Below are 10,156 nucleotides of genomic sequence, written 5' to 3' on the forward strand. Positions count from 1 at the left end.
ATTGAATCACTGACATGTAGATGATAAAATTTGAATATTTCTTCCCTATCAATTATTTTGAAGAGAATAAATGTGGAGAGCATAAACTTGCTATGAAATTTTACCAGTCGAAAGCAAGGTCTTTGCCAGGAGCTGCTGGCTCCCGGCCCAGCTGTAAATGCCCCGTGACCAGTGCAGGGGCGGCATGGACACGGCGCAGAAGGCAGGAGACGGAGGCCCTGTGCTGCCTGCACTCAGTCGGCCTGTCTCCTGGCCACACACCGCAGCCAGGGGACCCCGTGCCTGTGGCAGCGACTGCTGACTGGTTAAACTGTCGCACAAGTGAAGGGTATCAGTAGCAAGGACCACCTCCCACTTGCACGTGACTACCACCAAAACCCACTTGCACAAAGGAAGCCCTGACTCTCTGAGAAGGCGAACCTGCCCTCACTGTCGCAACTCCTGCGCCTGCGGACTGAGGAGACGGGGGTCAGATAAACCAACACGCAGCAACATGAAGCCCTCCTGCTCTTGGCTTTGCCAGGCCTCACGCGTCTTCAGGCAAATGCACAGCTGTGGTCACATTCTCCTTTGCCTGATGTTGAAAGTGACTGTCATCCCACAGGCACATGTCAAATGAGCGCAGAGTCCAGCTCCAAAACACCCGCCCCCAAGAATCCTGCAAGTGACCCCCAAAGTGCAACGCAGACACTCTACAGCAGGTGTGTGCTGAGTGAAGGTCACCCCAGGCCTGTGCCCCGCTGCACGCTCAGACACCAGCCTGCACCTGGCCGACAGCGGGGCGCAATGTACGCCCGTGCGATGAACACATGCTTTCCCAGGAAGCTGAAACACTCGCTCAGAACACTGTTTCCCATCTTGAAAAATACTTATAAAAATAAAATATTAAAAAAACACTGTCGGGCCACATCCTTCCCTTTGACAGGAAACGCCTAAGCCAGGGTCTCCTTCGCTCACACTCTGGCCTCGTGGGTCTTCGCAGTGGGGCCGTCCCCTGCATTGTGGGATCACTGGGGGCTTCCCTCGCCACCACGCCCCCTGTAGTTGGGCAACGGAAGGTGTCTCCAGACACTGCCAGCCGTCCCCTGCAGTGCACGGTGACCCTGCGGGAGGACCCTGGCCCCAACTGAGGGGAAGAGAGTGTAATCTGGGTGTGTGGATTCCGGAGCCTGATGCCCATGTTTTCTGGTTCTCCACTCACCACCCACAAGCCCTTGACAGCTAGTTAACCTCCCCGTGCCTCAGTTTCTCCATCAATAAAAATGAGGATAATAGCACCCACTTTTCGGGGTTAAAGAGAACTGAATGAGTTAATGTGTGAAGAACTAAGAACCATGCCTTTCACATAAAAATATTATTTTAAATTAATACTTGTATATAAAAATTAATTAAAAGGTGTTCTTTTGCCCTGGCTGGCATAGCTCAGTGGATTGAGGGCGGGCCTGCAAACCACACGATCAAGGTTCGATTCCCAGTCAGGGCACATGCCTGGGTTGCAGGCCAGTTCCCAGCAGGGGACTCATGAGAAGCAACCACACATTGATATTTCTCTCCTTCTCTCCTTCCCTTTCTCTCTAAAGATAAATAAATAAAATCTTTAAAAAAAAAAAAAAAAAGGTGTTCTTTTGAACTGTGACCTAAAGTGACTTTTTAATGAACAGAAAATTACGACACGTCCCCAAAGTGTCATCTTATTGTCCCTTAAGTAGAAACCCTCTTTTACTCTTTTTTCTTTTAGTAAGCTTTTTGTCATTTAAAAAGATAATTAACAGTGATCTTAATTTAGGCCAAAGGGATCAAAATTAAATTCACACCATATTACATGCATTTCATTTTCAAGGATGCTTTTCTAAGTTGTTGGGGTTTTTTTCCTTTGGTCAGCGTAGTTTCTTTACCTGGGAGACCCAGAGCCGCCTGTGAGGAGAGCCGGCCCTGGGACGAGGGGCCATCTCCCCACAGGGCCGGGCCAGCTGGCCCTCTGGCTGCCAGGAGGGCTTCAGAAGAAAAGGGCAACTGGGTGGCCCGTCTGGGGAGGCCCCGGTGACTGCAGCAACAGCCCTCAAGATCTCATCCTCCGTCCCCCTCTCCTGGTTAAGGCAGCAGCAGGGGAGAAAGGCCCATCAGCTCTCCCTGGTGACAGGTCTACCCTCAGTGGCAGAGAAGCGTCCTCTCCCTGGAAGCCCAGACTGGTGTCCTGGGACATATGACGTATGTGCCTTGAGGCCCCTGGGTGCACCGTGGGGCAGGCGGGGAGCACAGGAGCCCACGGAGCTCACACGAAAGAAGAGGGGGAGGCTGAAGGAGGCTCCACCGGAGCCCAGGCTCTCCCAGGGCCACGGCCCCTGTCCTTGGGCACAGCCCTGTTGCAATGGGAGGAAGACAATCTGGAAACAGGAACTACTTGAAGGGCTGTGTTCTGACAGTCTATTTGTGAAGGTTCCCAAACCCCAAGAGAAAGACGAGTCACACATCATCCAGAGTTGGGGGTGAAAAGAAGGGCCAGAATGCTTGCAGGTCAGGAGAGATCAAGGGGACTAATGGGAATCCAGGATTAGGATTGGCCAGGAGTATCCTTCAGCCCCGAGAGCCAAAGAACAGAGGACTAGAGAGAGAAACCCCTCAGCTGGGAGCCAGCCAAGCCCTGTCACCTCAGTCAGTATAAACATAGGGGACAGACAGGCCAGTTCAAGACCTAAACCAATGGTGGAAGCTAGCGGCTGGCTTTTCAAAGAGCATGTATGTGTCATCGAGTCCCCTGGCCATGGACTCCCTGAAAGCTCTCAGAGGAACTGGCTGGCATGTGCAGATGTTACTTCGTGAAAGAAAAGCCCCAAGTCCAGACTCTGGATGACATGTAGGAAGGAAGCAGAGGGACAGGCCACCCAACATAGGAAAAGGCACAGGGGGAAAGGCAGAGTGAGCACATGTTCCGGAGCCTGCAGACCCACCACCAGGCCTCAGGCAAACCTGAGCGGAGGCCAGGAAGCCTCTGTGCTAAGTGGACAGGCCCCACACAGAGGAGCGGAGGAAGAGCCCCAGAAGCAGGGAGGGGGCTGTGTGCATCTTCTCATTCCCAGAACACCACCTCCCCACAGAGACCCATGGTGAACCTTCACTAGATGAATTAATTCACAACTTCTGCGCACTGGGGATGCAGAGATGAACAAGAAAATCCCCTGCCCTCAAGATATTTACAATCCAGGCAGGGAGACAGAGCAGTGAGGGACCAGTAGCAATAAGATTAGATAACCACAGACAACCTAAGTACCAGCAGGCAGATGACCAGGTGCTGGGAGGGGTGCAGGGGTGGGATAAAAGGGGAAGGTCTCTTGGGCAGTGCATTTAAGCCCAGCTCTGAGGGATGAAAGGGCCCTTCAGGAAAAGGCAGAGGGAACACCAAGTGCCTGTCCAGGAGCTGCCTGGAGCCCTGCAACAGTCTAATGACCCCTTACTGCTAGAATTGTCCCCTCAGCAATCCAGAGCAGAAATCATCTTTCTAAAGACACAAACCCAACGTCACTCCCAGGCTCCAATCCTTCAGTGGCCCTGGGTCCTTGACAACAGAGTCCCAGCTCCTCCATGAGACACAGCAGGGCCTTCATAAGCTAGGTCATCCCCCCTCCACCTGGATCTTCAGGTTCCTGCATCACCACAGAGGCCATGCGCGGGCTCTATTTTGTTTCCTCTACCTGGGCTGCACTCCTGCCCCTCACCCGCCCACTTCTCCTTGTGCCCTAAGACACAGCTCAGGTGCCAACTCTACCAGGTCACCTCGCCTGAGCTGTGAGGTGACCCAGTAGAGTTGCAAGACAGACTGCTGGTCACTACATGCACTGCACCAGGACTCCCGCGCTGGGTCACTCTGCCCATTGAGATTGGGCGCTCATTAAGGGTGATGACTGGATCTCCTTTATCTCAGTACAACCAGGGCCCAGCAAAGGGCCTGGCACACAATAAAGATCCCGGTGTCCTGAATGAATGAACTCAGCAAGGTCTCATTTTGCTGTTGCTCTTTCTACCAAGCCACCAAAGACAGCAGCGGTTCACAACCTTGGGTAAACTGCAATCACCTGGGAAGAGTTTGCAACATACCAATGGGGAGGAGGGGAAAACCAGTTCAATAAGAATATCTGGATGTGGAACCAAGGAAAAGATATTTCTTAAGTTTATTAGATGTTGCAAAATCACTATTTTACATCCATGTTTGTCAAAGCCAAGTCATTACCTAAATCAACTGGAAAGCTTAACAAATACAGATTTCCCATGTTAGGTGTCTGCTATATGAGGTCTTTGTGAAAGCCTGAAACCTGTACTTTCAAAAGTCCCCAGGTGATTCTGATATCAGGCCTAAGGAGGTTACAGAGACAGCAGAAAACAGTTATTAAGCCTAGAGCACCTATTCAACCTGAGCTACGTGCTTTATGTACACTACTGCGCTAAAACGCTCATATAAACCCATTTTACAGATGAGAGAGCTGTGGCTGAGAGTCCTTTCAAAGGCGTTAGGTCACACAGTAAGTGCAGGAAGAAAGGGTCTACTAGTGTTTCTAAAACCTTCCCAGAAAAACGATAATGAATTAGCTATAGAACATGTACACACAAATATGCATACAAATATCCATAGCTATATTAGGACACCTGATAAAAATACACACTCCTAGGTCCCCTCCCCAGAACCCCGAAAAAGTGGCTGGGTATCTGCATTTTTTTCTTTTTTTCTGTTCTTTGGAGGAGGAAGGGATAAGACCGGTGTGCCATCATTGCACTGTGCAGCGCTGCCTTCTGAGCAGCAGAGGGCGTGCCTGACCGCTGCCAGGTGACCAAGGCTCGACCCAGGGCCCAGAGAGAAGACCGGTCCCTCCTCGGGACCCAAGAAGCTCTTTAACAGCACTGTCACTTCGCCCGCCCTCTCCAAGCTGGAACACGGGCCTGCGCCGCGCCCCGCCCCGCGCAGGTGGCGTTCGAGAGCAGTGCAGTGTCCCGGGCACGTGAGGCCGTCAGGTTCCAGGTGCGTCTCACTTCAGGTGTGTCCCTGGCCCGGCGGCCGCCCGGCGGCCCCCCTGCGGCCCTCTTACTTGGCATAGTAAACCCAGCCGTCCTTGGTGGTTCTCTGCTCCCAGCCCAGGGGCAGCTCGTCCTCGCTGTCCGTGTCGTCCAAGCCCGCGTAGCGCAGAGCTGCCATGGCAGCAGAGGAGGTGCTGGGTCACTTGGTCAGTTAACCGCCCGCCGCAGGGTCTCGCGCCCAGTCACTTACTCCCGCTTCAACCAAGCACCGCGCGCGTCCCAACCCAAAACCGCTCGCGCCTGCGTACTACGCCTCCCAGAGCCGCCTGAACGATTCGGTAGCTGTAATCCAGTTTCCGTAGCTTCGCTGCTAGCGTAAAAGGGGCGGGGCCTGAGAAGAAGGGTGGAGAAAGAGCCGTGGAGATTGCACTGCCGCTTGGCTGGAAGTAAGGTCTGTTGACGTTTTATGACCGTGAAGGTGGCTCTGATCTTCATTATCCTGGCTGCAGGAAAGGGGCGTTGACATCCAGGCTTAGCCCGGACCACCCCCGTTGCTGGGCGACCCGTAACAGGTCCGCAGCATTCTGACCAATTCTGAAGGATCTTTTATAAATGGGCATCCTGGGAAATGTAGTCCAGACGCAGCCAGACTAGCTGAGCAGAAAGAAAGGTTGTGTGGATTCTGATATTCTGGGCTCTAACCTGCTCTTATTTCAGGACATTGTAAAGAGTGAACATTTCCTGCTCAGAAACCTTTTGGGCCCTCCATCACCCAGGCTGATTCACAAACTTTCTGTGTATGAAACACAATGTTAGAAAACTTGGAGATGGTTAAAAATGCAAATTCACTCGCCTGAGTAACCAATCTTGGCAGAAGTCACAGCCACATCTTCGGTCTGTTGATAACAAAGGGCTAACACTTAACAATTATTTATTTACCCGCATACACCTGACTAAACTGGCAGAGCATATTTTATGCTTCTTTCTATCTCTAGTACTGCCTAAATCAACAAGTTACTAAATGAAGTGAATGAACAATGAATGAATGTGATTCATTAGGTTTGGCCCTCTACAAATCAACCTACTTTGAAACAAAATTCCACATTTACAGAGTGGATGCTGTGAAGTCCTCTTGGAGTACCTACAAGTACCCTACAATGTCCTTTGTCAAAAACCAGAGCGTATCTTCAACTTTTCTTCCTTGGAACTTGTTCCACACTCAGCATTACAGGGAAGTCTACTGACTGGCTTCTCCTCTGTCCTGGGTCTCAGAAGAATGCAAGCCTCCTTCATAAAAAGTACATATTTTAAAGGTGGGGAGTGAGGGGCAGTGTTGCTTTTTGTTTTCTCCAAGTCCTGAAACTGATAGTTTGCAAATGTTGCTCTGCATGCTCTTTAGGGAAGAGACTCCCTTTACTTTGAAAAACCAAAAGTAACTTGGTGAAAGTATGTGTTCATTTTAATAGTCAGCCATCCCCTCTCAGACCTATCAAAACATCACTCTTTCCAAATCCATGTGCTTAAATAAGCTACCATTCATTTGCTGCTCTTCTGTTCACCTCCGTTTAACCCCTTGCCCCTGTCCCCCAAGCCAATTTATTCCTTTGGTAGATATGAACAGGAAATGAGGACATAAAGTCCCCTAATGCTAAGGGAGTTGGGGAATGAAGTCAAAATAATCAGCCTCAATTTTCTAATCATTATCTCTGCCTCTGCTCAGTTTCTCAGGGACTGACTGCTTAGATTTTTGTCTTGGGTTGCCCTTCCCAGAGCCTCTGCCGGCAGTTGTTGCCTGTGACTTGGCACAAAGGTAATTATAGTACAGCATCTTCCCCAAACTGGGTAGCGGCCCCCTTGATAGAATTCTCAACTTTTGGGCCAACCCTCTGCTCTTCCCACAACTTAAACAATACTCCCTCTATGCTTCTCCTGCCATGGACACCAGGGGGAAGAAGAAATAAATAAAACAGCCTGGCCTTGGACTCCTTCGGGCCCTGATAACATTTTAATTCCTGTGCACCCCGATAAAAAGTTTTGAATGAATCTCTGTTGCCTGCAGTCAAGCCAATGGGACTAAAACAGCTGATTCCTCAACCTCAGCACTAGCGACATCCGGGACCAGGTAATTCTTTGTTCTAGGGGGCTTTCCTGTGCGTCCTGGGACATTTCGCAGGATCTCTGGCTCTACCCGCTAACTGCCAGTATGTCTCCCTTTCTGCAGCTGTAACAACCAAAAATGTCTCCAGACTGACAATTGTTCCCCTAGTTAAAAACCACTGTCTACACGGACAGTAGGAAAATTACTAACTTGTGAATCAAACACTGAGATTTATTTAAGGCCCATTCTTGACCACAGAGTCACAGGTTGGTAGTCAGATACTGCTGGTTCTGATTGCCAAGCTCTCCAGCACTGTCTGAGCACCTGCCTCTCCAAGTCCTGGTCCAGCCATAGATGAGAGACATGAACTGAGAGAAGCCTGGCTGGGTGGCCCAGACACTGACAGTGGTCCCAAATGATTATAATGACCTCGTCTGATTCCTCTCTTCCTGCACTTTGTCTGGAGCCTCTACCAGAAAGTTAAAGACATAAGACATGCGGGTATTTGGGGACGCATGAGAGAAGGCACGCCAGAGTTTAGCATTTATGCCTCACAAACAGATACTGTTTATGTCCTGCTTGACTGCAAGCAACAGAGCCTCATCAAAAGTTTTGAGCAGGGTGCACATGAACTAAATTAGTATGTTACCAGGGCCCAAAGGAGCCCAAGGCCAGGCTGTTTGTTTTTCCCCCTCGTGGGCTTCATGGTCTCTTGCTCCCCTTCTCCCTGCTCACGGGCTACATTTTTCTGTTCTCTTTCTACTGGCTTCTTCTACTTACTTATATAGAAGCCACTGTATTACTTCTAATTAGAGTTTCTGTGCTCCTTGGACTTTAACTTGCTCGTGGCTTTGACTTTGATCTTATAAGGACCTATTAGACAGCAAGCCCTGTTTAGCTTGCAAGATTACTATGGGTTTGAGAAACCTGAAGTTTGGGAATGAGCTGAGGTCTTTAACATGTACGTCTAAAGAAGACTAAAGAATGATTTGTTTTTGTAAAGCCAACTGATTCACATTGGCTACTGGTGAGGAGGTTAAAGGAAAAAATGTACTGTGATTATACAAGTGCCCACTAGATGGCCCTATCGGCCCATGTTTTTAAACGACTAAAAGCCGTAGAACACACAAGGGCGCCTGGTGGAGGTGGGGAAAGGGAGGGAAAAGTGGGGACATCTGTAATAGCGGACGCAATAAAAAAATAAGGAAAAAAAGACTGAAGCCTAATTTTTGACATGGATGTCTACATTTAAAATGCCTATTCTTTTTGATTGATCACTTGTGCAATAACTGACAATTGATGAATTTAAGATTGATCGAGTTTTGCTGAAAGCAGTTTGGCCTCACTCCTGGAGCGGGTTCAAGTTGCAATGTCACAGTCCTGGAGCCACATTTCTTTAGTTCATTATCATCACCTCAGCGATGGTCATTTCCCTCCCCTTCGGACACACAAACACCCCAACAATTCTGCAAAACCTACTTTAACTTAGGTCACTGTTCCTTGGGAAATTAAGCCTTGTGGTTTGGTGCCAAACTTAATATGCTAAGGAAACCAGGGACGCTTCCCAACTCTTCCAATAAACTTCTGATGGGAGATAACAGTAAGGAGGACTATTGAACGGCATTCTTGGGGAAAACTCTCTCCTGGTCAATGGGACCTACACAGGAAGCTGTGTTTGCATTTCAGTTGTTTGCTCAAACACACAATAAGTGAACAAATGATGCTTTGTCTCTGAGAAACACCAAGAAAAACAAAACACCCCCTCTATCCACAAGTCAGTCGATTAAGATCAGACAAACACAGATGTGTAGACTGAGGCTTCTAAGAGAAGTTGGGACCAAGGCATATGGGTATGAAGAAAGGGGGAGAGTTTCAGTGAGAGCGTTGCCTGCAATTTATTGTTGGAGCCGCACTCAGGTAATGTGTGTGACAGTGGCCCAGTCACTAACTTTACTTATTTCATTATTATCAACCGGGTTTTTACAGATGACAGAACTGGGGCACGAGGAATTATCGGCAAGGAAAACCCAGCGACGGCTGAGCCTGGAATCCAAACGAGGGTCCTGCACCAAACTCACCCTCTCAACGGGCCGCCCTGGTGCTGCTGCCTTTCCGGAGAAGGGGCCCTGGTGCCGGTGCTCCGACGGACGTGCAGGCGTCCTCACTCCTCCATGGGAAAGCGAGAAAAATGAGGTCAAAGAAGTGAATTTTCCATAAAGCTAAATAGATTCCACCTAAAAGGCTCTGTTTTGTTTTCCATGCGATTATGCCTGTTCTATTTTAATTATTTTCTGATGATGCATTTTCCCTTTTTCCCAACACATTTTATTATAAAAGATGTATTTCAAGCATTCAGAAAATTTGAGAGAACAGTACAATGAATACTCACGCCCCATTACCCCACCCCATACGCACACCTAGACACAATCATTGTTAACCCTCTGCCGCATTTGCTTTATAGAGAGAGAAGCGGATTCCCTGAAGCCTCGGGAGACAGTGATTTTGTCTATGGAAGTCCCCGGGGCCTGAATAGCAATGCTCACTTTCTCATGGGCCACAAGGAGGCACTCTCACCTGGCGAACTCAGCACATCCATTGCAGTGACTTCTGGAAACCAGATGCTTACGTTTGGAAATTTCATTTGCTTAATTCAGATTTAAAGGCCTCAAGCTTCAGTGTAGCTTTACTGTATAATTAATTGCTAACTTACCAACATTCACAAAATTCTTTTTTCAGCTTGACTTCATTCCAGGCTGCTTTCTCCCCTCTAGGGAGAAGAATACCCCTCCACGGGACAGTCCAGTCTCCCCGGACACTTGAAATTTGTGGTGAGGAGTCCAGTCCTCCACCACGCATTTAGAGTGTCTTGCTTTAGCAGACAAAGCTTCCACGATGTCACTCTGACCCACAGCTGTCACGAACCTGCAAATGAATTCTTCCAAAGACTCCAGGCCCTGGAGCCCAAGATTCACCCCAGAACCTGGGGGAATATAAAGAAAGGAAAAAAGAAGTGATGACTAAAACGCACTCAGCACAGTGCCAGGCACAAAGCTA

The 10,156-nt window shown here is 49.1% G+C and overlaps 1 protein-coding gene and 1 long non-coding RNA gene across 8 annotated transcripts in view; one reads left to right on the forward strand and one right to left on the reverse strand.

Moving 5' to 3' along the window:
- Positions 1–5,498, reverse strand: part of WWOX (WW domain containing oxidoreductase) — an 894,507-nt gene extending 889,009 nt beyond the window's left edge. For 5 of the 6 annotated variants that reach the window (XM_037144726.2, XM_053666609.1, XM_053666611.1 and 2 more), the window contains exon 1: positions 5,076–5,308. In XM_037144726.2, the coding sequence (XP_037000621.2) occupies positions 5,076–5,182 (107 nt within the window). In that variant the 5' untranslated portion in view covers positions 5,183–5,308. The other variant, XM_037144727.2, reaches the window with a different exon arrangement.
- Positions 4,806–9,330, forward strand: LOC128627640 (uncharacterized). Of its 2 annotated transcripts, none has more exons than XR_008391890.1 (3): positions 4,806–5,024; positions 6,725–6,814; positions 9,089–9,330. It is a non-coding gene; the product is annotated as an uncharacterized LOC128627640 (long non-coding RNA). The 2 variants fall into 2 exon arrangements; XR_008391889.1 differs by having other exon boundaries at positions 4,806–5,008.
- Positions 9,331–10,156: the final 826 nt, after the last annotated feature.

This window comes from Artibeus jamaicensis, unplaced genomic scaffold (assembly GCF_021234435.1).
Source record: "Artibeus jamaicensis isolate MK-2021 breed Jamaican fruit bat unplaced genomic scaffold, CSHL_Jam_final contig_464, whole genome shotgun sequence".
In the NCBI taxonomy this organism is placed as follows: Eukaryota; Metazoa; Chordata; class Mammalia; order Chiroptera; family Phyllostomidae; genus Artibeus; species Artibeus jamaicensis.